A 23,512-nucleotide genomic window follows, 5' to 3' on the forward strand; every position below is an offset into this window, starting at 1 on the left:
GATTGATTTCTACAACTCATTGTAGAGAATGAAGAGTTCTAAAAACGTAAAATTTTATTGAATAACAAGATTTGAGTTGGGAAGATCAATGATCGGGATTTGCAATGATCCAAGACAACATAGGAAAAAGAAATAAGTAACATGTTCTTGTCAAAGCCAAATCAAATAAAAGTCTTGATGCGATTTCCATGTTGTATGCTAGTAGGGAATGAATTAATTAAATGTGTTAATGAGTTACAAAATAATTGCATCAGTCAAGAATGTGTCATTTATGGAATTTCACTTTCAAATATCCCAAATTCAAGGGAAGTGTTTTAGCAGACTTAGGTCCACCAGAAAGTGAACAACACATCCTGTCTCCTTTGCTTTCTCTCTTTTGATTTAAAGCCTCATCTTTCCATGTTTTATTTTAGGCAGTGGGAGCATCTTGTCTTCCCCTTTTCTCTCTCTTGTTCAAACAAGTGTTCAAATTTTAAAAAGAAAATAAAGAAAAATATTAAACTAGTATTGTGTAGAGAAAAAGAATTTAAAACAAGAATCAGTTTCATGTACTGTAAATATATATATTAGTTTAACAACTGATACCATGTACTAGAGCCATCTCTTTGCATTATTTGCCCTGATAGGCTGCTCTTTGTAACTAAACTAAGCATTTGCACTACTATATCTATTGAAAATGATAATTCAAATGATAATGCATCATTATTTAAGAACAGACGATCATTTTCAGTCTTTCTTGCAAAAAATTACATCATCTTCAATTTCAGAATGAATATGTTGACTTCAAGTGCAACAATTTCTCGTTCTTACAAAAACGAACCCCTTTTATCTATATCTTGTGGTGGACGATCCTATGGTACATGTGAGGGCACATTTTCCACGCATGCTTCCATTCAGGAACAAAGCTTTTGAGCAAGCAAATGCAAAATACCAACATAAGTAATAACACAAGTGAGAGTTCAATGCCTCAATAACCTAAGGGTTGCTCCACAAGATTCACCCGATGATACACATGAGGTCATATTTTCCATGCATGTTTTACTAAAAATAATTCTATGTTCCTAAATTCTCCAAGTTCCGCAACATAACTAACTACATAAGATGAACCTGCTTTTTCAGGACATTAGATAGAGGAAATATCGAGCCGATGTTAAAATTTAGCAATGGAAGGGCTCCGAGAAATGCAACATCCAGATTCGTACATTGTGTCTTGTGGCACCATACATTAACATACAGAAACTACTACTACTACTACTGCTGATAAATTAGAACCACTGACACTAGTTTTTGAGTCACTAGTTAAAAAAAGAAAACCTAAATTCTCCAATAACTTAGCAGCGTAGAGATTAAATAGTACAAAAGGTAAGGGGGGATAGAGTAATGTAGTTACAAAATCTTCTTCTTGCACCACAGTTTGTACATCCACCTTCTCCGCCCCCACTTCCACCAGACTGGTAATTGTTTTTCCAATCTCTTCTTTTTCTTCAGTTTGCCTGCACCTCAATTTCAAAGTATTAAGTCATCCGAATCTCTAACATCAATCACAAATGCTCGATTGTAATTTCTAAAGATAAAAAGTTGTAAATATTTGTTTCGATTTTCACAGAATGAAAACCCCATCTAGTGTCTTGAAATAGAAGAACCAATCCAAGTAAATGAGCAAAGAGTTGTATCCTAGTGAGCACAATCTCTCGACCAAATCAACTCACAACTACAGGATTGAAAGGTTTGTTATTGATTTCTCAAGGATCAAAGCAGTTCTTTCGTTTTAGTGGAAGATATGGAAGGCAGAGATCATTATAGTCTGATAGCCATACATCAGGCAAGTTGGCTCAAACCACAAGGCACAAGCAACCCAAAGCCCTCACAAAAAAGGTAATTTCAATCCTAAAGGAGGAACTTAAAGAAGCATCCGATCCCGGATGATAGTTCAATCCTATAAATGTTGCTTTCTTACCCCTGTCACGGTGCAATTAAATATTTAGTTTTTGTCCCAATTTCTTTGTTATTGTATGATCACGTGTAACATTTAGAAGTTTCTGTAATCCACCATTCTTTACACTAAAACATATATATTTCACAAAAACTTCACAATCAGGACTCAGATGTTCCACTTATTGGACATTCTAGAGAAACAAAAGTAGTTAGGAAAAACGTTAGCAGCATCAGATATATCCCTTAATTAATGAAACATAGTTTTTCCAGTATGTGATATATAAATTTGATAGTTCATGAAGGAAACATGGAAGGTCTGAGCCACTTGAACAGTAGGATTTACGTTTAAGAAGTGAATGAAAGAGTCAAGGAAAGATATACTAACTTTTGTCTTCCAGGGTATACCATCCCCATTCTGATTGCAACTTTGTAAATTTGGATTCTAGTGAAGACCAATAATTCAATTGAATCTTTAGAACTTCAAGAACAGCTCGAACTCCAGCCTTACTAGGTATAACTTGCACCACATTCTGCTTTGGACTTTCTCCAAGTAGGACCTAAATGAACAGCAAACTGAGTGAGCAAAATGACAGTACATTAAAAGAATAAATGTCAGTGTCTATGATAATATAAATAAAGAAAACTAAGATTAATCATAAAAGGCACAAATGATAATTGCAGATAGAAAACCAAGCCAACAAATAAATATATCAACAGGTATATGAGTGTACACAATCAGCTGTACATAAAAAGCTGAAACAAACTTCAACTTATATTCAAATTTGAGAATCTATATCACTACTGCACTTCACCAATTGAAATAATAAAATACTCCCTCGGTCTAAAAATAGGAATTTTTGAAACGGCATGGGTTTTAATGCAAAATTGGTAAAGTATGTGAGAGATAGAAAGAAAAGTGTGTTAGCGGAAAATGAGTCCCACCTCATTAGAGAGAAAGAACTTTCCTAAAAAGGAAAGTTGCTATGTTTAGGGGACGGACCAAAAACGAAAGAACAAATACTATGTACAAACAATTGAAATATATTGGGGCCATATGTACATAACAGTATTTTAATAACTCAAGCTCAACCATGGGGAGGAGATACGTGCTCATCAATACAGAGTCAAGACGTCATTCTAATGGTATCCAGAACCAGAAGAGACAGTTATCAGAGTAAGAGATCATCGACCAATGCATTACCTCAATAACTGCAGTTGCTGATGATGATATTGACCGAAGATTATAGCTGCAAAGGATATGGTTTCATGAGCAAGTCTATGATGGTATAAGAATGTTCTTATATATGAACAGAGAAGTCTACAGACAGGAGGTGTAGGACAAAACAAAATAGTTCAAAAAAGGAAATTCAAGGAAACGATAAGGATGATACTCAATTGAGATGAAGAAGTCAGTAACAAACCCTCCCTCAAGGATGACCAGTACTTTTCCACCAGATAGGGCACAGCACATCTGTGTCATCTGTGCATAGCCAGCAGGGGTAACCTTACAGAAGAATGTGAACAAAATGAGAGGAAGTGAAAAAAAAATGCATATATCATGTGATATGAGAGGCATCAGTTAACTTGGGAGTTGGAATATTAAGACTTCATGCAGTCTATGCCTTTTCTAGATCAAAAAATTTGTCTACTGAATAAATATTAGCTCATGCAAGATACAACCTCCAGACTAAACAATTTTAAGAGCCTTTAAGGTTTGTTTAAATTGCACTATGATTATTTCCCAAAAAGTAACAAAATAAAATTTTCAATACAGAAATAACTATACATCGCATCCACCAAGTGGGTCACCCCGTGCAGCATCAAATCCAGCAGAAATTATCGTAAAATCTGGGTCAAACTCAGCAGCTGCATAGAGCAAAACTTACTACATTCAGATACAAGTTAATCATCGCCTTTATGTATATTAACAACTACTGTACAAGTTAAATATATATGCCACAGGTTGGGAGCTACCAAAAAAACACTCATTTTCATTGTCTGCACAAGTCAATACTTTTAATACTAAATTTTTAAGCTCCATCATGCACATAACAGCTTAGAAAATTGAGTGGGTTTTCATAAGAATTCAATCAGAAAAGAAATTCAAAGGATATATGATGATTTTAAATTGAAAGTTGCTTGCAGAAAAGCATTATCATGCGACAATCACAGACAACAGAAAACAATGTATCAACTATCAAGCAGCCTACACACCTATTACATTTGGGCAAACTACTGTGTTATCTATCATCTATGGTGTGCATGCAAGATAAAATTTGGCCAAGTCAATAGTGACAAGCAGCCAAGTAGCCAACAGACCTCCGTAGCTCGAAGAAAGTATTAAGCATATTTTGTTTGCACAGGCCTTGCCTTAAATCAAGTTGAAATTGACAGGCATCGACTACAAGTCCATACTATGAAATAAAATTGAATCAGATAGTTCAAAAAGTACACAGCAGGGTCAAGATTCCGTAACCTATAGGAAGCACAACATGCTGAAATGCAAAAATATAGTCATTGTCACCAACTCCTCCGCGACCCCATGGGATATTTACACAATATCCCTCAGCACCCATTGATCCAATCTGCAAAAGTATATATGAGTCCCAGACTACTCATGGATCTAATTTTTACCTGAATAAGTATTTCATATAGAGTGAAACAAAGGAGATTAACTGAGCAAGGGCAACAATCATGTGCACTGAAACAACTCCATTACATTCCTTTTTGCCAACATGAACCTGACTATATTGTACTTCAGTGGGTTAACTACTTCCACAATTAATTAAGGCTAGGTGGTTCTAGGTTGAACAACTAAAAGGAGTTTTTCGGAAATCTATTTAGTAAGACTGTAGTTTCTTTGCACATCTATATAACTTGCATTTCCACACCGATTCAATATCAGTTACGAATGGATATATTTCCTTTCCATAACATATGAATTAGGTTACTGACTCTGACATCAATAAGTGGAAAGTTATACTATTTTCCTTCAGCCTTCACAAACACAAACAAAAGTTACAGTAACAATGGATAATATTTCCGTTAAGACATCATTCTTGTCTGTGGGGTGCATAGCACCAGGTGCTATAGCAAAAAGATCAATGCTACATATGTGACCACATTCTTCGCAGAGCATGGAAATAGAAGATCCTGGTTAGGAGAATAACAACCAAGACATGACTTTGTTAACAAACCATGCCCAATGATGACAATATGAACCCCTATTCATTCTCTATTGTAAAGGTATTGATAAACAAAGTTTATAAGGAAAATGAGGATATTACATTTCTGCTGACAACCTGTAGCATATGGAAATCATGAGCTAAACTTATGTCATACTATTATATAGAGTAATTTGAATTTTAACAGAAGATATAAGCTCTCCACTTTCATGATCCAGAACATGGCTAGGAAGGAGTCAAAAAATATAGGGCCTAAAATGCTTCAGTATTTTTTATTTTTCCACAGAATTTATAGTGCACGTTAGTCCAACAGTAAATACATCAAAACAATCGCAGGAAAGGTATGAAATATATAATTCTATAAATACAATGTTGCAATAAACTGGTATCGTGGAGAAATACATAAAAGAACATTAGGGAGAACGAAATAGGCCAGAAAAATTCTGCGACAACTTAAGGCACTTGTCATGAACAGAACTACTATATTTATATGTATTACACTACCTCATAAGCAGATCCAGTACCAGGATAGAACTTTCCACCTTCATGCCTATGCAAAGATATATACAAAACCTACAAAACACACATGCAGTCATACAAAAAGGTTCCTTACGTAATATACAAGTAAAAGAACTGCAAAATGGAAACAGAGGGATAACATTTCAGTTTTTAGTTGCTCAATATGTATGGCATAGTTCATTTAGAATTCCCCAAGTATTAGAGAAAGTGGCATCACAGTGACATAACACAACCATTCTGTTGAACGTGAACTGTAAGATAAAAAGCAAATTCTAGGAATTTGAGTTGTTTCAGTCAAATGGATAGGAAGGGAATCAGATTTCATAAAACAGAGAAACAACCTAAAACAGAATGTACCACAAAACAAGAATCTTAAGGAAGGTGAATAGAGGTCAAATAAAAAAAGAGAAACAAATTTAGGAGGGATGAGAAAAACTCTGGCAGGTTAAGAGAGAAAAACAAAAATCTCTTGAATCAGAGAAAAAAAAAACATGAACTACATTGATAATAATCAACTCGATCAAAATAATAGATCGAATATACATAAATAATGTCTACCGCATCCAAAACCTAACAGTTCAAAAGTCTCAAAAATAAATTTGTTATTTAAATAACAAATGATTTATTCAATCGGAAACAAAAAAATAACAATTTAAAGTCTCAATAAAAAAAAATTCACAATATGACCCTCTAAAACACTTTGCATATATGTGAAACTAACTAAAGAACGGTTCACCATGTTTATGTCTATTTGGAAAATAAAGGTTTTCAAAAGAGCTGCAAAGAATTCCATCTGAATGAAATGAAGACTTGATGCTCTATCTGGAAGTTGGTAAATCAGCCTCAAGAGATCAAGCCAGTTGCTTAAAAGAAAATTTCTCTACTTGTACATGCATAAGCAGCATTTGTATGTGAGAGCAACATCAAAAGATTCAACAATATGAATATGTTACCTATCTATGTCCTACAGGCCTTTTGTATCTTCTAATTCTGATCAATTGGTATACACACATTGATTTTTTAAGTTACTATGGTCTCTGTTTATTTTATTTGTCCCCATATTTCTATTCCTTGCAAACCATCAGAAGCTACTAATATGGTTATAATACCCCCCCCCCCCACCATGGCAGTCCCAAGAACCCTGAAATTAAGTGCATGGAATTGGAGCATAGCTATCAATTATTAACCAACCTTAGTGGGTTAGATGAAATTGCTGTTCTAAAAAAGTATATTTGATCTACCAAACGAAAAGTGTATGCAAAATGAAATAGGTATACTCAAAAGTAATTTTAACCAATCAACCACTGATGTTTGACACTTGCTTATTTATAGGCTCTAAAACATTCGAAAATTCTTATAAACAAATTTGAGCATGTGATTACATGGTATTACAGTGTCCAGCCACCGACACCCAACTAAATAAAAACAAAAACGAGACAAATGAGAGAATCCATCATGAACAGGATCATGGGTTCAGCGATGGATTTTTTTGCATAGATATATAATAATGAGAACCAGGGAAGATAACCAAATTCTCACCTGAGTTAGGATCAGAATACTAGAAAAAAAGGGAGTAGAATGGGTGCTTAAAAAAAAAGAAATGCAAGACTTCAAAGTTTAAATAACTAAATTTAGAATCACGCACAAACAAAGAACAATCTGAAACAACAGATGAACCAACAAATACCAGCTACATCAAGTTGAGTATCAGGAAGAAAAAAATCGTCAGTTATTGGACTTTAGAGTTCAATGCCTCTAAAATGTAGTAGCTAATAATATGATAAATAAAATTTAGTAGTTATAATAGTTGAAAAGCATCAATCAATACAGAAGCCCATCAGTCCATGAAATCTCACCGATTTATCTTTGTCAAATATCTCTTGTGTGCCGTTGCCATGATGTACATCCTGCGAGATGATAATATGAATAGTTAGGAAAACCTTGTTGCAAAGTTAACCTTCAGACAAGAACAAGTTATTGTAATTACCCAGTCAATGATTAAAATCTTCTTAGCTCCTGCATTCTTAGCTGCTGACACAGCAAGTGCTGCATTATTGTGAAGGCAAAAACCCATAGCATGTTTAACTCCAGCATGATGACCAGGAGGACGAACCTAATTCATTGAAGATGGAGTGGTGATCAATGAGTTTGTAATGCTAGTCTAGTAGTCTATTTCACCTATTATGATAAGCGTTTGTCTAAGTTAAATTCTTAAACAAGATTCCTGAAAGTCTCAATGTTTTCTTACCAAAGCAAATCCATTTTTGGCACGTCCAGACCATATAGCTGAAGCAAGATCAAAACATAAGCCTGCAGCAAGCCGGGCGGCAGTTGCTGAATACTGATTTGCATATGTATCAGGTGTGAAGTAGCTGCAGACATTAAAATGAAACAAACCCCATTTCTATTTTAAGAACAGAAAAATGAACATTACAACATAAACATGAAACATATAAGCATATGGACCAAGAAATCATTAACTGCAACAGGTAGGCTTACCTAGAGAAAACACGGCTAGTGATTTCAACAGCTTCAACATTCTCGACGGAGTGGACCTAATGTCTCAAAAATGGAATATGTATTAACAATACAACCATACTCTCTGTTCCAAACACATGAAAAATAATCACTCTTAATTCCTTTGAAAATTTTTGTTCCATTTTTTGACAAGAAGCAAAAGGTTTTATTAGAAGAAAGATGACATCGTAGTTAAAGATACAACTCCAATCTCCAGAAACAGCAGAAAAAGAAACAAACAAACATGCAAACTCTCTTAATTATCATAAATTTTGATTACGAGATCCACCAACCAACTCTGGACTTTACGTATCTTGTACTTCTCTAAGGATTCTACTTGATCCCTAAAATTTCACCAATTCCTTTCTTGTCACCAACAAACAGCTCGAACAATAACAGCCCATAGTATTTCACCCATTTTAAAAATGAGATAGCCAAACTAAGCCATAAACAAGTACTAACTGAATGTGCCAGGATCCATTGTATGCCCATTCATTCAACAATCAACAGCAGCATGACCTAGGGGAGAAGTTGCAATGTATGAATACATGATCTAGGTCTTCAGATGGATTCCTACATAAGACTTACCACCAGTTTGGAAACAGAGGAATATGCAAGAACCAGCTATATAAACATCTCACTCCAGCAACTCACCCAACATCAATAACCATGGAAAGAACTTGAATTTTCTAAGAATGAAAACCAGGTCCTGACAACATCCTGATGAACACCTTCCAATTGCCTCAGCAAGGAGCACAATTCTTGCAGAAGTACATTTTTATATTTTTTATGCATTGTTTTAATGAATTCAGCCCTAGATTTATCCCTCTGGTGTGAACTTAGGAAGTTATGTTAAGAAACTTTACATGTGTGAAATCCAGAAAAACCACAAAATACCAAATTATGACTTCTAGCAGCAAAGTAGGTCGTGACCAAATAGTATCTGGTCACTCTATCTTACCTTAAGGAGCTCTGCTTGAGTAATTTCCCTTGCTGAGATTGGGTGGCACCTTCCTGGAAATATACCTGCATGTTCAGGGAGATGCACCAAGCTTCATGTCAATCACTCAACCAAAGAATTGAAGGGGTCCGTGACACTATAACATGACAGCTAGATATTGAAGCATTGTTCTTTTGTTAAGAGATGAAGGGTATCAGTAATTCTAAGAAACCTTTAGTCGCAAGACTGGCAGCAATAGCTCGAATTCGATCAGGCCTCTCAGGATGGGGATGAGACTTCATTACAACCTTTACATTGCAAAAGAAACAGTGGAAAGAAGTTCAGATCCAATCAAAAAGATTGTCGTTGATATCTGGTTACTGTCTGCCACAGGAAACGGAGAGGATCATGCTTGAAGAACCAAATTATCAGTATGCACATATAAGAATGTTGGGGATTGTTACTTAAATATATTCAATACAGAGGGGGAGGGTGAAGTGAAACATTTACTTTATGTCACAGCTTTATTTCTGAATGATAGATAACATGGTAGCAATGCGCGGAGAAATAGGTAAAGGGGGCAGACTACCATACTTCTTCGTGAAGGAGCATTCTCTCGTCAAAGCCTATGGCAGTAGGGTTATCTGATGCAATACTTTGCACTAGAGGATCTATACATGTTCAGAAGCAAATAAAACAATTAATTTTCAACCACTGTTAAGTGTGAACAATGAAACTGGCCAATTTGAAAGAGAGCATAAATCTCGATCTAACCACATTGTGAGCTTTGTTGACAGGTATGTAACACAACAAAATTATTTGTAGCAATCAACTAAAATTCTAATATTTTTACATTAAAAATTCATTATAGCAATAAATAAACAAAGAAGCCTGAAAACAAATAATTTAGGTTTAGTTCTCTCAGTGGCAAATAGAAAATCCATGAGGTATAGTTGGCGAGAACAGACTAAAGCAAAAGTAGGACTAGACAAATTACTGTGAAATACAGTTACAGACAGGACTAGAAAAAATGGCTGACTCATAACTCTAGCTCATCTTAGCTTTCATTTTATCTAGGGTATGGGGGCAACAGGTACAAACTCAAAGTTTTCTTAGCCTAAGGGGCATCAACACCGAATAAATCTCACTGGGTTTTCACAGCATAAAGAGTGAACTAACTAAACAAATTGGATGGCCAGAAACTACATGAATCAAGGCCAGCCATCAGTTGGCCAGTGCCCAATGAACCATCTAAAACAACCTTTTACCCAGTGCAAGAGCATAATGGCACGATTTTCATGTACAGATCCCTGCTAGTCCATCCCTACAAACTTATATATTATGTCAGAGAAGACTATTAGCTTTTTAAACCAAACCCTTCTTTCATCTTCCATGTTTGGCCTCACTTTACTAGATTGTTGCTCAATGATAAAACATCATAAATTTAAGAAAATTCACTACAAAATCCATGTTCTGGGAATACAAAGACATAGTCAATTTAACTGTTAGATCAAACTCAAACCTTGTAGTCCATCAGCTACATGTACACCATTCTCAGTAGCACCTTCTCGACATGAGGCGGAAGCCACAAACCCATGCTTTAGGATTCCAGATTCTCTATGTTCCCCACACACCTTTTGGATAAAATAATGCGACATAAGTAATGATAATGGAATAAAAAAAAGGTCACAAAACCAAAACAGGATGCAACGTATGCCTACGTCGCAGTGAGAGTCATCCCCAATATTAAGCATAGTGCAATTTAGGCAAAACCACTTCGGAATTTCCATAACATCATGGGCTGGCAAGGTCGAAGGCTCCCAATCACTGTCCTCGTCCTCGTCATCTTCAAAATCATATTGGCTGTTGTAGTACATCTCTTCTAGAGTCATATCACTCGTCCTCTTGCCGTTTTTCTGCTTCATTTTAACTCCAAAATCACAATCAAAATGAAACATAGAACCACCGATTTCCACAAAACTCAAAATCGAAATGACACCTAAAAGCTAGGAGAATACGAGGAATTGGCAGACATGAAACGGAAAAGACGAAGAAGAAGAAGTAGAAGAGGCAGAGAAATGTACTTGTTCAGCTAAATGAGGTTGGCAGGAGTTGCTTGAGGCAGCTTGTGCGTGCATAACCGCATTGGAAGTGGGCGGCGGTGGCGCTGACTCCCCATTTCGAAGACGAGTTCCAATTTCTTCCTCTTTGAAACGACTCATTGAGGACTGTGGGAAGCCTAGAGAGAGAGCGAGAGAGCAGCACAGTCGAGAAACGGGGGAATCAAGACGCTGTGGGAAGAACACTCAGAATACCTAGTTGTTGACGTAACGCTTTACATTTTATTTGCAGTTCTGCCCTCCATTTTTTCCGAAATTCTGTACACCCCGCAACCAAATCAATAAATTAAGTCGAGTCGCAGCTGATTTTGGTCATCTCATATTGGAATATCTCTATTAACTTTAGTTATTTAAAATAAATATATATCAAATCAATTTTACTTTATTTCATTATCTACTTTACTCTCTCTTTATCTCCATTTTTATTTTCTATTTTTCAACACAATTTCTTAATCTTCATGCCAAAATTTTTTTACTCAGCTTAATTGGGACGGAAAGAGTAGTATTTCATCCGAACCTTAAATTTTGTCACATTTTGACTAGACATGAGTTTTAAAAAATATACTATTTCCTCCGTATCAAGGAAGATGACTCATTCTTTAGGTGGCACGATAATTTATGCAACTTTATTTTGTACGTGAAATGGAAAGATTAAAGTAAAGAGATAGAATAAAGTAGAGATAAAGTTGTTTCTATTTTTAGTAATGAATCATTTTGGTTGTAACAAACTAAGAAGGAAAGTGAGTTATCTTTTCTGGACCGGAGAGAGTACATAGAAAATGAATTGAAAAAGTTTTGTACAATGTCATTTCCTACTTTAAATTAATAAAATGAGTGTAAAAATGAATTAGTGGAATGTAGGTCCACTAACAAATTTTGTGGGACAATGAAATGAAACTATATAACAAATTTTCAGGAAATGGAGAGAGTATTTGTATATTTTAGTAATGCTCTATAATTTTCTTACTAACTTTATGGAGTATTTAAATACATATAATTGTTGTAATAAATGAAAAATCATAACATAGTACTGGTAAATAGGGTTTGGCATTTCTGTAGCTTCTCATCTCTTGGGGGAAATGGTTGCAGCAGTTAAGATGTGACATTTATTTTTGTGTGTCAATGGACTTTTCTACTAGATGGAGTAGTATAAATTTAAAAGCTTGATTAGCAAGTAAACTTGAAGTCAGACCTTAAATAAATTAAATAGGGGGTTCCATTTGTGAAGCAAGTTGCGGATTCTTTGCATACTGAAAAGCCATTGGGAAAGAGAGAGAATAGAATCAATGTCGAAGCTTCTATTTCGCTTAACCTCCCTCTCACTTGATCACTCCATACGCGGCCGCCTCTATATACACGCCCCCAACTTCCGAGTTTTTTCGACCAACACCAATGGAGAAACAAAGCCGGATACGACGAACCTCAGCGGTTATGATGACGGCAAGTATCCCACCGGAGACTTTGTCTACAGGCCGCGCACTGCGTGGGAGGATTTTATGGTTAAGACTAGACTTTTCTTCGCTTTGCCTTGGCGACGCTTCCAGAGCGGCAGTGTTCTCAAGTTAGTTCTTCGCGGCGAGGTTTTTATGATTTATTTTTGTTTTCTTCATTTGGCAGTTACTGATCATTGATTTTCACCATGTTCAGTTTTTTATTGTTTCATCGGATTTATGTGCTATTGTACCTGAGATTTTGAATGATTATTTTGGGAGAGGGATTCGCTGCCTCATTGGAAGAGGCTAATTCCTTTGGAAAAGTTTAAATTTTAATAATGAAAGGCCTAATGCACAACCTATTCAGCCATTTTATGCTTCTTAATATTTTGAAGATTATATATGAGGATTTGAAGTTTAGTAAGTTCAATTTCACATATGATTAAACTTTTGAGTAATTTATGTCAGATAACAGATCAGCTGAGGAGCTTTTCCAGGCCACTATCATTGCCTCAAATTTGCGGGAATTTTGAAAAAGCCGCTTATGATCCTCGTGTAGCAGGCATTTATCTCCATATTGATAACTTGAGTTGTGGGTGGGGAAAGCTAGATGAGATTAGGAGGCACATATTAGATTTTAAAAAATCAGGTACTTTTGCTGATTTATGAACTTCTTTTTATTGCTTGCATTGCAAATCTATGCACACTTGTCTTTCTGAAGTGCGAATCTCGAAGTTGTTTAGTTTCAATGCATTTTCCCATTTACTGATTTAAAGTATCGATAAGGCAATAGTATGCCTGTTATTTACAATTTTTGAAACACAGCCCTATTTTTTAAGGCTGAACTTCATTTTCCGAAAAACTCTATACCTACCACTTGCTTGTACACTCGGATTTCAAAATACCTAAACAGTAAACACTTCATATTGTTGTCACATGTCAAATAAATTTTGTCAGCTAACTTACCAGCAACCTCAACTTGATAATTATTGTTTTGGAGTCTGCCAATTATGGAAATTTTTTTATTTGTTACAATCTAGTACTTTCAATTGTTGTGAAACGTTTCTTTTTGTCGAGATGTTATTTGTTTTAGTGAAGTATAATACACCTATTTTAGAACAGCAAAATCTGTATAGCATTTCTATCCAGAGAGTTTGTTATATTTATATTTAATTTTTTACTTGCCTGAACCCTCATCAGATGATTCCTACTTGTTTTGTACTATCTGCTGATCATTTTTTTTGGTGACTAAGATTTCTCACTCAAAACTAAGTCTAGATGCTGCATAGATGTTCATCTATTTTGTGCTGGTTGCAATTTGTAGGTAAGTTCATCATAGGCTATGTGCCTACATGCGGAGTGAAAGAATATTACATTGGCTCTGCTTGTGAGGAACTTTATGCTCCACCAAGTGCCTATGTTGGATTATATGGGTTCCTTGTTCAGGCATCATTTCTTAGTGGTGAGTCAGTTACACTGAGCTGTGGGAAAAATATATTTCTCCTCAAAAAATGTGGCAAAAGGTTACCCAGTATGTCATCAAATTTTTATATTTATTATTTCCTCAGTTGGCCCAATCGAGGAGGAGTATAAATTTACATAGTGAAATGCACGTGCGAGTTTGCATTTGCAATTCTGTTATCCATGCTCTCACATGGTAAGAATAATTATTTTGTTGTGTGAACTTGATTTACAATTTTGTTGAAGTTTCTTCCATGTGGTCACAAGAAGTTTTGCAAAATTTAATGCCGATCTGAGCATCTGTGCTCTTCAACTAAGTGATTCTGAATGTAATTAATGTTTGAAAATTTAACTAGAAGATAGAGGTAACTGATTGGTAATGAGTTTATGTTGTTTTCATGCTGAGAGGAAATTAGTCCATTGAAGATATAATTTAGGCTATCTAGGTGGTATGTGGTTTTTCTGTGTTTCGTATGACAGAAGTTCATATTGAGTTCTGGATAACATAAATGGAGTTTGGAATTTACTCATGCTCACAAGTTGAAAGCCAACCAATCAAACTGATGTTTAGTTTCAAGTTGGTTCTATCACTATAAATATCATTTTTGTTCCTCCCCAAAATTTAGTAATGATTGATGATTTTATTGGTACATGAAAGGTGTGTTCGAGAAAATTGGGGTTGAGCCTCAAGTTGAACGGGTTGGGAAATACAAAAGTGCCGGTGACCAACTTACGCGTAAAAGCATGTCTGATGAGAATCGTGAGATGCTGGCTTCTTTGCTTGATAACATCCACAGAAATTGGCTCGACAAAGTTTCACTTGCAAAAGGTGCCATTGCCTTTACTTTTCTGGTTTCTGGTAGTGTGTGAAAGACTGATACTCATGTGTCTTGTCTTGTCTTCTACAGGAAAACAAAAAGAAGATATTGAAAATTTTATTAATGAAGGAGCACATCAAGTTGAGAGAATGAAGAAAGAAGGATTGATAACGGATATTAAATATGACGATGAGGTATTCCACAATTCTTTCGTAATTGTTGATATTTGATTTGCTAGAAAGTACTTGTATTTGGTCAATCTTAAACAGTAGCAGACTTTGTATTTCTGCTTCTACTCATGCCGATCTACCTTTCCCTTTGTACAAGTATAGAATAGTAGTATATGATATCATTCAAGGAAATTTGTTTCCTGAATACCAAAATTTTGGTCTTGTTAGATCCAGTATTTAGTTTCCAATCAGAATTAAAGTTGTTAAGTTCAATCTCTGCTCTTTTACATTTTCCCTTTAGGACATCATCTCATTGTTTACTTGGGGAAATAGTTTCTGAAGCAATGCCATTTTCAAAAAATGAGGTTTCTTGAAATGTTCTTTAAAGGAAATGAACTTCTACATACATGCGATGACAATGAAGTCTGTGGCTGTGAAGTTGGAAAATCTGAGGGAATTGGTTTGAAATGAACTTCTTTCTATAGTTTGTGGATTGGCATAACGAATGCTTGTCTCTGACAGCCTCTGTCAGCCCTGCTGGATGAGTGGAATAGGCAAGAGATCTATAGTTGATACCTGGGCAGAAATATACTCAACTGGCAGCAACTGTTTCTGATGTCTGTAACACTAGGGAAGGATATATTGCAGAAATCATTATGTCTCAGTGGAAAATGGACCTAGCCTAGTTAGACGACCTAGGGAGGTATATCTTTTGGCAATAATAAGATTCTTCACAGTCAGTTGGTGGAGTGCTCCACTACAAGTCTACAAACAAACAAGGTAAGTGCACAGATTCCATGCAGAATGGTACCCAAAGTCCACAGAACAGAATATTCTATAGTTTATTCGGATGAAGCTTATCCGATAACATGTTATTTTAATGCCGAGTATATATTGAACGATCAGTCATTATCAATTTTAGGGGCAACAGTTACCTGGTGGTGGGTTGTGGAGTGAGCACAAGATGTCAGTTACTTGGAGTCATCAGAGTCACTAGCATAAGTGGGGAATAATTGTAGTTAGTTATTATCATTATGTCTATGTTAATTATGTCATAGTGGTAGGATTATATATAGTTGTCATTTGAGATGTGAGGGCGCCATTATTTATCATTGTTGTTGAATGGCACCAGCCGAGGGTCTTCATCTAAAGGAGATTCAGCTTTCTGTCAACTGCATTTCATTTCCTTTTCTCAGAGTGTTGTCAGATACCATATTTTTCCTTTTTCCCTTCTTTTTTCTAACACTTGGTTTGTCTATATGCCAAATTAAAATTCTTTTGGCTCATGTATTTTGGTGGTGTTACTACCTGAATATCAGCTTATGTTCAATTTGTTAATCACTTTAGAGCATCTTCACATAATCTTAAATTTCAGGTAATGGACTTGCTGAGAACACGTCTAGGTATTCCGCACACCAAATTGCTTCCAACTGTTGGCTACAGGTGTATATCTATCTTTAGTTTTCACATAATTTTTTTTATTATTGGCATTAGTATGCTATTTTCAATTGATACTTCCATATAAGTTTCCTCTTACATGGCTTTCCATACTGGTATATTTTAGTTTATATGATTCTTTAATTCTACAGCCTACTTATCTTAAGTGCTAGTCTCCATGTTAACTTGATTTACAATCATAATTAGTGTGTGTGTGTGTGTGTGAGAAAGAGAGAGAGAGAGAGAGAGAGAGAGAGATTTTGTTAGAGATTGTAGTTGTATAGTTGGGCTGGGTTGATGATATCACAATGTGGGGAAGGATATGTCATCCCTTTATAACTCTATTTTTATTTTATTAATACAATTTGTTTCCTTGAGAAAAGGGAATGGTTGGTTCTGAAGACTTTAGTGTATGGGGATGATTCACTAAACTTAAATATCTCTTAAGTCTGTTTTCTATACCCAAACCACTTATGCTGGTCAAGAAGTGTACATGAAGTCAGACCTTGGGTGATTTTTTAATAATTAAGACTTTTGTTTCTGAGAGTGATTGAAACTTGAATTTGAAATTCTGGATATGGAAGCGCATTTGTTTCTGGGAGATATTCTTATTAATGTTTGCTGATCTAGTTTTCTTCTAAGCACCTTATTGTCTTTTGTCTCGAGCTGGAATTGGTCTACTTAGTTCTGCTATACTATATTGGAAATGTAATTGATATCTTATAGGTACTTATTAACTAAAATTTACCCCAGACAGTACTTGATTCACATTGTTAAAAAAGATGGTGATTGTGATGCAATGTATATTATGCATGCAGAAAGTACTGTAATGTTAGAAGATCAACTCTAGGGTTGACCGGTAGTAAAGATTTGATAGCTATAATTAGAGCCTCTGGGAGTATCAGCCGAACTCAAGGCCGATTTAATGCGCCCAGCTCAAGGATTATCGCTGAGCAGTTCATACAGAAGATTCGTAGAGTAAAAGGTATGCCTTTGCTAGTGAGGACATGATATCTTTTTCTTCTGGCATGTAAGTAAGACCTATTATTGGTGAAGACATGTTATTAAATAGGAGAATTATGCTGTCCACAATAACTGAAGGTTGACTGGACCATCTTATAGTTGTCGTCCACCTTCTTTTGTCAAATATTATCATCCTTGTATATAAACATTTTTTGATGACTGAATCAGAAATGAAGATATTATATTCAGTAATAAAACAATTCAAAGTGGGCCACAAATGGGATCAGAACTAACCCTTAAAGGTGGTGTGTGCTTAGATTATATGTGTATGATATGAATGTTAAACAATGTATTCCCACCATCTCATATATATTGGCCTGTTTCTTTTGGGCATGGGTATTTAAACGATTTGACTTATGGTGTAAAAGTGTGCGAGTAATAAATACCATTCAAAGGTGTTCCCATAGGGAAATTGACCGAGATATATGAGACGGAGGAAGTAATAAATATATGGATACATGATGATTTACCAATAAATGTTATGTATACCTAATAGCTGTTGTCTGATCCACCTTTTGTTTGAAGAACAAATTATCTGCTTCATTATAAATACTTAATGACGATTGAAGTGAAACACGGAATTCAGTGCTTTTTTTTTTCTCTGTGTCAGAATTAGCCGTAGATGACCCTCATTCTGGACATAACTCGCTCCTTTGTACTACTGTTTTATCTTTTTATAACATATGATAATGTTTCTTACTCCCTCCGTCCCCAAAGAGTATGAACGATGGGTTCGGCACGGGTTTTAATAAATAAGGGGAAAAGTAGAGAGAGAGAGAGAGAGAGAGAGAGAGAGAGAGAAAGGGTAGTGGAAATAATGTTGGTGGAGAGTGGGGTCCACATTATTCTAGTGGTATAAGTTGGTAATAGTAATGGTATAAGTTGTAAATAAAATGATGTGTAGGGGGTAATAGGTTGTTTGACTTTTTCAAAATTAGAAAGTCATACTTTTCAGGGACGGACGAAAAAGGAAATAGTTCATACTCTTTGGGGACGGAGGGAGTGTTAAAAAATGAACCTATAGTATGTTTTGTAGCATTTTCAATTTCTCATCACCTGATCTGAATACTACTGTTTTTTTTTGCAGTGTCAAAAAAATACAAAGCTGTTGTCATTCGGATCGATAGCCCTGGAGGAGATGCACTTGCTTCTGATTTGTAAGCACTATTTTTAAGTGTCCTTTATATTTTTATCTTGTTTGGATGCTGATAGCAGATAGCATCTAACGGAATCATAGTACTTGGTTCCTTTGGTAAGGTCTACTTTTCAAGAGAAATCCGTTACAGTTATCCACAACGTCACCAGGTTGAAAATTTAGTGTTTGTTTATTAGTGTGTATATTGATTACAGAATGTGGAGGGAAATCAAACTTTTGGCTGCTGCTAAGCCTGTTATTGCATCAATGTCCGATGTAGCTGCTAGTGGAGGTTACTATATGGCAATGGCTGCAGATGCTATAGTAGCAGAGAGGCTTACGTTAACTGGTTCAATTGGAGTCGTGACAGGTTACCTTCAAAAGACCTTGAATCTTATCCGACAAAAACTTTGTTCTTAGCTTAACCCAGATTTTGTCTTGTTTCAAACTGCTAAGATAATCAGTTCCTGTCCTTTCAATCAATTTCAACTATCAAGTGTAATTGTTGAAGAACTGTTCATGTGGATGGTTTAAAATATCAGCTGGGTTGTTAGATCATGAAAAGAATCGATGTATAGCATTATTAATTGAATTGTAGAGTGCATATTGGCCTTAGTTATTAAAGGTTAATGTGTTAAAGGTCCTAGAGCCTTATGCCTAAACTGATTTTGTAGGAGTAGAAACTTTAATTTATTGAAAGTAATAAAGCTTTATCAGTCTTACCAATTTTTTATTGGTTATACTAATTTTAAATTTGAGTTCACTTCAACTTATAGGCAAGTTCAATTTGGGAAAGTTATATGAGTATATCGGCTTCAATAAAGAGATCATATCAAGAGGAAAATATGCAGAAATTTTTGCTGCAGAACATCGACCATTCAGGTATCTCCTTGTTTTGCTGATGGTGATATGTGAATGTCTTGTCCTCTTAATTGTTGGTAGACTGTCTCATAAACCATTTATGTTTGTAAAGTAAGAATGCAAGAAATCATTACGAGGCCAAGCCAACATATCTCCAGTATCGATAAACTTATAATTGCTTACTCCCTCCGTCCCAAGATATTAGACTCATTTCTTTTGGCACAAGAAATTAGGAGGTGTTGTTTAGTGGTGTAAGTGGAGGTGGTAATAAAGTTGATTTTTACCATAAATAGAAATGGCTCAAGTATGTTGGGACACCCCAAAGTGGTATATGAGTCTAATATCTTGGGACGGAGGGAGTACTTAAGTAATAAGTATATTTAGATTGATGATACTGACATCTATTTCTGAATCAAAGTTTTGTTACAAGCTCATGTGTGGACTTGCGTTAAAGAGTTCTTATTATCAATAGCTTTGACTATCTGTATAGATCTAAAAGAAGGAAGAATATTTTCTATGATTGACCTCCAGATCATCCATTTCAAGGTGGAGCTGGACTTGCATGAGTTTTAGATATGCCAATATTGGAATAAATTATTCAGTAAGATGAGTTCATGATTAATTTCCCACTTCATGTTCCTCCTCATGTGACACTGAGGTTTTCACCCTGAAACAAACCTCTTTTTTCAGTTATATGAACATGGTTTTGGCAACATATTTGCTGCCATCACATGCTCATGTAATATGCCGCCCATAACATTTTAATATAGTATGACTTAGATATGTCTAAACGGGAGGGAGGGATCAGGATGTTAGATTTAGAAATTGTGATGCTCTCTTTCACTTTTACTGAGTGTATGCCCTCCAGATATTCTAGCTGAAACATTTAGCATTGCTAAATGATTTTTATACTTCCCTGGTTCATGTATACAGAATCTGCTTTGCTTGGTAAGAGTTCTGAAATTGTTTGAGTTATGCTGATTTGAGTACTGATACCATGGAACATGTTTTGGTCATTAGTATAATTTTTATGGCATGCTTTTTAGACTTCAATGATCACTGTACAAGGTTCCACCCACTTACTTGGTCCCATGAGCTATGTAAGTGAGTATAGGATATTCAAGTGGCGACTGCGTTTCTAAGAACAAAAAATTATCCTTGTCGACTGTTATTTATGTTCAAAGAAAAACGTAGTGAATATAATCCTTTTTTTTTAATGCCATCATTTGGACTTACTACATGCCTACTTATCTATCTAGTCAATACTTGGGTATAATTCATTCACTGAGCGATTAGTGTATTTGATCTGCAGAGCAGATGAAGCTGAACTTTTTTCCAAGAGAGCACATGACATGTACAAACAGTTTCGAGATAAGGCAGCCTCTTCAAGATCAATGACAGTACGCTATTCAACAAAATTTGCCTCATCATATCATTCTATATATTCGGTAGTTTCATGTGTTTCTGTGAACTCAAGCTAGCATGTGGCAGGTGGACAAGATGGAACAGGCTGCACAGGGGAGAGTTTGGGTTGGTGAGGATGCTGCTTCGCTCGGTCTGGTTGATGCTATTGGCGGACTTTCTCGGGCAATAGCTATAGCAAAACAGAAGGCGAATATACCACTGGAGAAACAGGTGTCTATATTAAAGCAAATTATTAGATGTGCTTACAGATTGGATCGTTAACATAATTGTTGATAATGTGCTTTCTTTGGTATGCCAAGTGCTAATGTACAGGGTTTGGCAAAAAAGTCAATAAAGCTAATCGATAACCAGAGCTTCAAATTGCACTTGGTTTGCTTTAGTCAAATATATTGCAAATATTACATGCTGTTTGAAAACAACAGCTGAGGCTCATTAGGAGGGTAGATTAAGAGTTTGAAGTCATAAGTCAATTGCTTGTCAAAAGTTCCTAAAGTTATTGGCCCTGTGTTTCAATTGTTTCCTTTTCTATGCAGATTTCATGACTAGTTTTCCATCTCGTGGAGCTTGAATCTAGTTCATACTAGCATTTTTTTGTAGAATCAGTGTATGGATTATCTAATGCGTTGTTTGACATCAGGTGACTGTTGTAGAGCTATCACAGCCGCCATCTCCCCTTGAAATGTTGAGCGGCATGGGGGATGCCTTTGTCGAAGCAAACGAAGCAATAAAAGACTTGATACATGAGATGGAATCTTCTGATGCAATCCAAGCTAGAATGGATGGGATTTTGGTTGAGAAATTTGAAGGAGCTTCTCACTCTAACTCGGTCCTCGCTCTACTAAAAGATTACTTAAAGATCCTATGATTTTAATCCATTCCATGCCTGTTTATGTGTGTTCATTAGGTATAGTTTTTACATCGTCAAAAAAGCCTTTTTTCTCTTTAGTCATATGGTTTTTTTTACTCTTCCATAAGGAGGCGTGGAATGAATTTTCAAATACTCATTTTCATCACTTATTTCTTATTGTATAATTTGTATATGAGGGTACTGAAGAACAAAGCTTTAATACTGATTGAAGTTCTTGGATTTAGTATTCCTCAAGCCTACACTATCCCTAATAACTGGATTAAACCTAGTTGATCGGCTGCAAAAAAAACAAAAAAAAAGTGGTTTTCAAGTTTCTTATCATATCAATCAACGGTATTACTATTAGGCGCTCAAAAATGTTGTAACGATGTTATGTATTCTTCCTAAGCTTTGAGTGTAATGCTTTTTCTGTTTTTGTTTATCAAACATTTTGATTGGACTCGCGGGGATAATCACAATTGCTCAAGTTATCTAGTACTCCGACCATCCTATATTAGTCGTATTTTATTTTGGAACTTGGATTGTCTAAATTACTCGAATCATTTCTTTTGTTACTGAGTAAAAATAAAAACAACAAATGTCACTAATACTTTACTCTATTTCCACTCTCCAATTTTATTCTCTTTACTATTTTAGTTTACTAAACTCAATTTTCACAAAATCCACCGATGGTTGAACTTTTAATTATCTTTTAATATGGTTGTACTTGGACTTTGCATATTGTAACTATTTTTTTATGGTAGAATGAACATTTTGAATTCATGTTTTTTCACACATTAATCATACAACAGAAAATATATTAAATGTACAACATTATGATACAACAGAAAATATGTTCAATAAAACATTAATTCAGTCAAAAAAAATATATTAAATGTACAACATTATGATACAACAGAAAATATGTTCAATAAAACATTAATTCAGTCACAAAAAATGTCATGCATTGTGTAAAGGGTGGATAGGTACGGTATACCTTACCGAAACCCGTACTGTATATCTTACCATAAATTCGGTATGCGAAAAAATCATACCTATACCTTACCAAAATTTTCAGTATACCGAACTTCGATATATCTTATTTTCGGTTTGGTGAAATTCCGATATCGTACCTCATTTTCGGTATGTCGTATCGAAGTTCAGTATACCGTATTTTTTTGGTATACCTGACTTTCAAAATCAATGAAAATAGATAATTTCAATTTTTACAATATTATTTATATTTTATAATTTAAAATATATACTCTCTCCGTCCCCAAAGAATATGCACTTTGGGTTCGAAATGAGTTTTAATGCAAAATTGGTAAAGTAAGAGAGATGTAGAGAGAAAAAGTAATTAAAGTATTGTTAGTGGGGAATGTGTCCCACCTCATTAGAGACAAAAAAGAGTTTTCAAAATTGAAAAGTGCATATTTTTGTGGGACGGACTAAAAGAAAAGAGTGCATATTCTTATGGGACGGATGTAATATTAAATATATTTTATTCATAATTATATTTATATTTCATAATAGATTTTATAATTTAAAAATATATAAAATATATTTTATATGGTGTGATCAATTGCTAACTTTTTTAATTAATTTTCAAATCTTGTGCCAAAAGAATTGACTCGATTATGGCGGGACGGAGGGGATATTTCTTTAATCTATGCACATAATTATAAA

The 23,512-nt window shown here is 35.1% G+C and overlaps 2 protein-coding genes across 4 annotated transcripts; one reads left to right on the forward strand and one right to left on the reverse strand.

Annotated features, from left to right (window-relative positions):
* Window positions 1–1,128: 1,128 nt before the first annotated feature.
* Window positions 1,129–11,403, reverse strand: LOC125188648 (histone deacetylase 15). 3 transcript variants are annotated; one of them, XM_048085621.1, is made up of 17 exons: window positions 11,181–11,403; window positions 10,818–11,015; window positions 10,619–10,730; window positions 9,691–9,767; window positions 9,329–9,404; window positions 9,118–9,182; window positions 8,139–8,194; window positions 7,888–8,011; window positions 7,627–7,752; window positions 7,496–7,546; window positions 5,625–5,693; window positions 4,412–4,520; window positions 3,722–3,801; window positions 3,357–3,439; window positions 3,137–3,182; window positions 2,321–2,492; window positions 1,129–1,499 (listed from the first exon to the last, which is right to left on the reverse strand). In XM_048085621.1, the coding sequence occupies exons 1-17, from the start codon at window positions 11,316–11,318 to the stop codon at window positions 1,387–1,389; spliced, it is 1,695 nt and encodes a 564-aa protein (XP_047941578.1). In that variant the 5' UTR covers window positions 11,319–11,403; the 3' UTR covers window positions 1,129–1,386. The 3 variants fall into 3 exon arrangements, with proteins under 3 accessions (XP_047941578.1, XP_047941579.1, XP_047941580.1); XM_048085622.1 differs by having other exon boundaries at window positions 10,818–11,012; window positions 11,181–11,402; XM_048085623.1 differs by having other exon boundaries at window positions 1,129–1,493; window positions 11,181–11,400.
* A 1,021-nt stretch (window positions 11,404–12,424) lies between these two features.
* LOC125189175 (serine protease SPPA, chloroplastic-like) lies at window positions 12,425–22,127 on the forward strand. Its single transcript, XM_048086429.1, has 13 exons — window positions 12,425–12,796; window positions 13,118–13,298; window positions 13,974–14,111; window positions 14,769–14,939; window positions 15,019–15,122; window positions 16,474–16,541; window positions 17,354–17,520; window positions 18,646–18,715; window positions 18,909–19,063; window positions 19,470–19,575; window positions 20,867–20,954; window positions 21,046–21,189; window positions 21,617–22,127. The coding sequence occupies exons 1-13, from the start codon at window positions 12,503–12,505 to the stop codon at window positions 21,842–21,844; spliced, it is 1,914 nt and encodes a 637-aa protein (XP_047942386.1). The 5' UTR covers window positions 12,425–12,502; the 3' UTR covers window positions 21,845–22,127.
* Window positions 22,128–23,512: the final 1,385 nt, after the last annotated feature.

Source organism: Salvia hispanica, chromosome 5 (genome assembly GCF_023119035.1).
Source record: "Salvia hispanica cultivar TCC Black 2014 chromosome 5, UniMelb_Shisp_WGS_1.0, whole genome shotgun sequence".
In the NCBI taxonomy this organism is placed as follows: domain Eukaryota; kingdom Viridiplantae; phylum Streptophyta; class Magnoliopsida; order Lamiales; family Lamiaceae; genus Salvia; species Salvia hispanica.

Bases quoted from the DNA above. Each gene is read 5' to 3' on its own strand.
- LOC125189175 (XM_048086429.1), top strand. From the start codon at position 12,503: ATGTCGAAGCTTCTATTTCGCTTAACCTCCCTCTCACTTGATCACTCC. The intron at 14,940-15,018 runs GTGCCATTGCCT...TGTCTTCTACAG, and splicing joins CAAAGTTTCACTTGCAAAAG to GAAAACAAAAAGAAGATATT. The intron at 19,064-19,469 runs GTTACCTTCAAA...TTCAACTTATAG, and splicing joins TTCAATTGGAGTCGTGACAG to GCAAGTTCAATTTGGGAAAG.
- LOC125188648 (XM_048085621.1), bottom strand. From the start codon at position 11,318: ATGAGTCGTTTCAAAGAGGAAGAAATTGGAACTCGTCTTCGAAATGGG. The intron at 9,405-9,690 runs GTATGGTAGTCT...TGCAATGTAAAG, and splicing joins GAATGCTCCTTCACGAAGAA to GTTGTAATGAAGTCTCATCC. The intron at 5,694-7,495 runs GTGAGATTTCAT...TGTGTTTTGTAG, and splicing joins TATTTGACAAAGATAAATCG to GTTTTGTATATATCTTTGCA.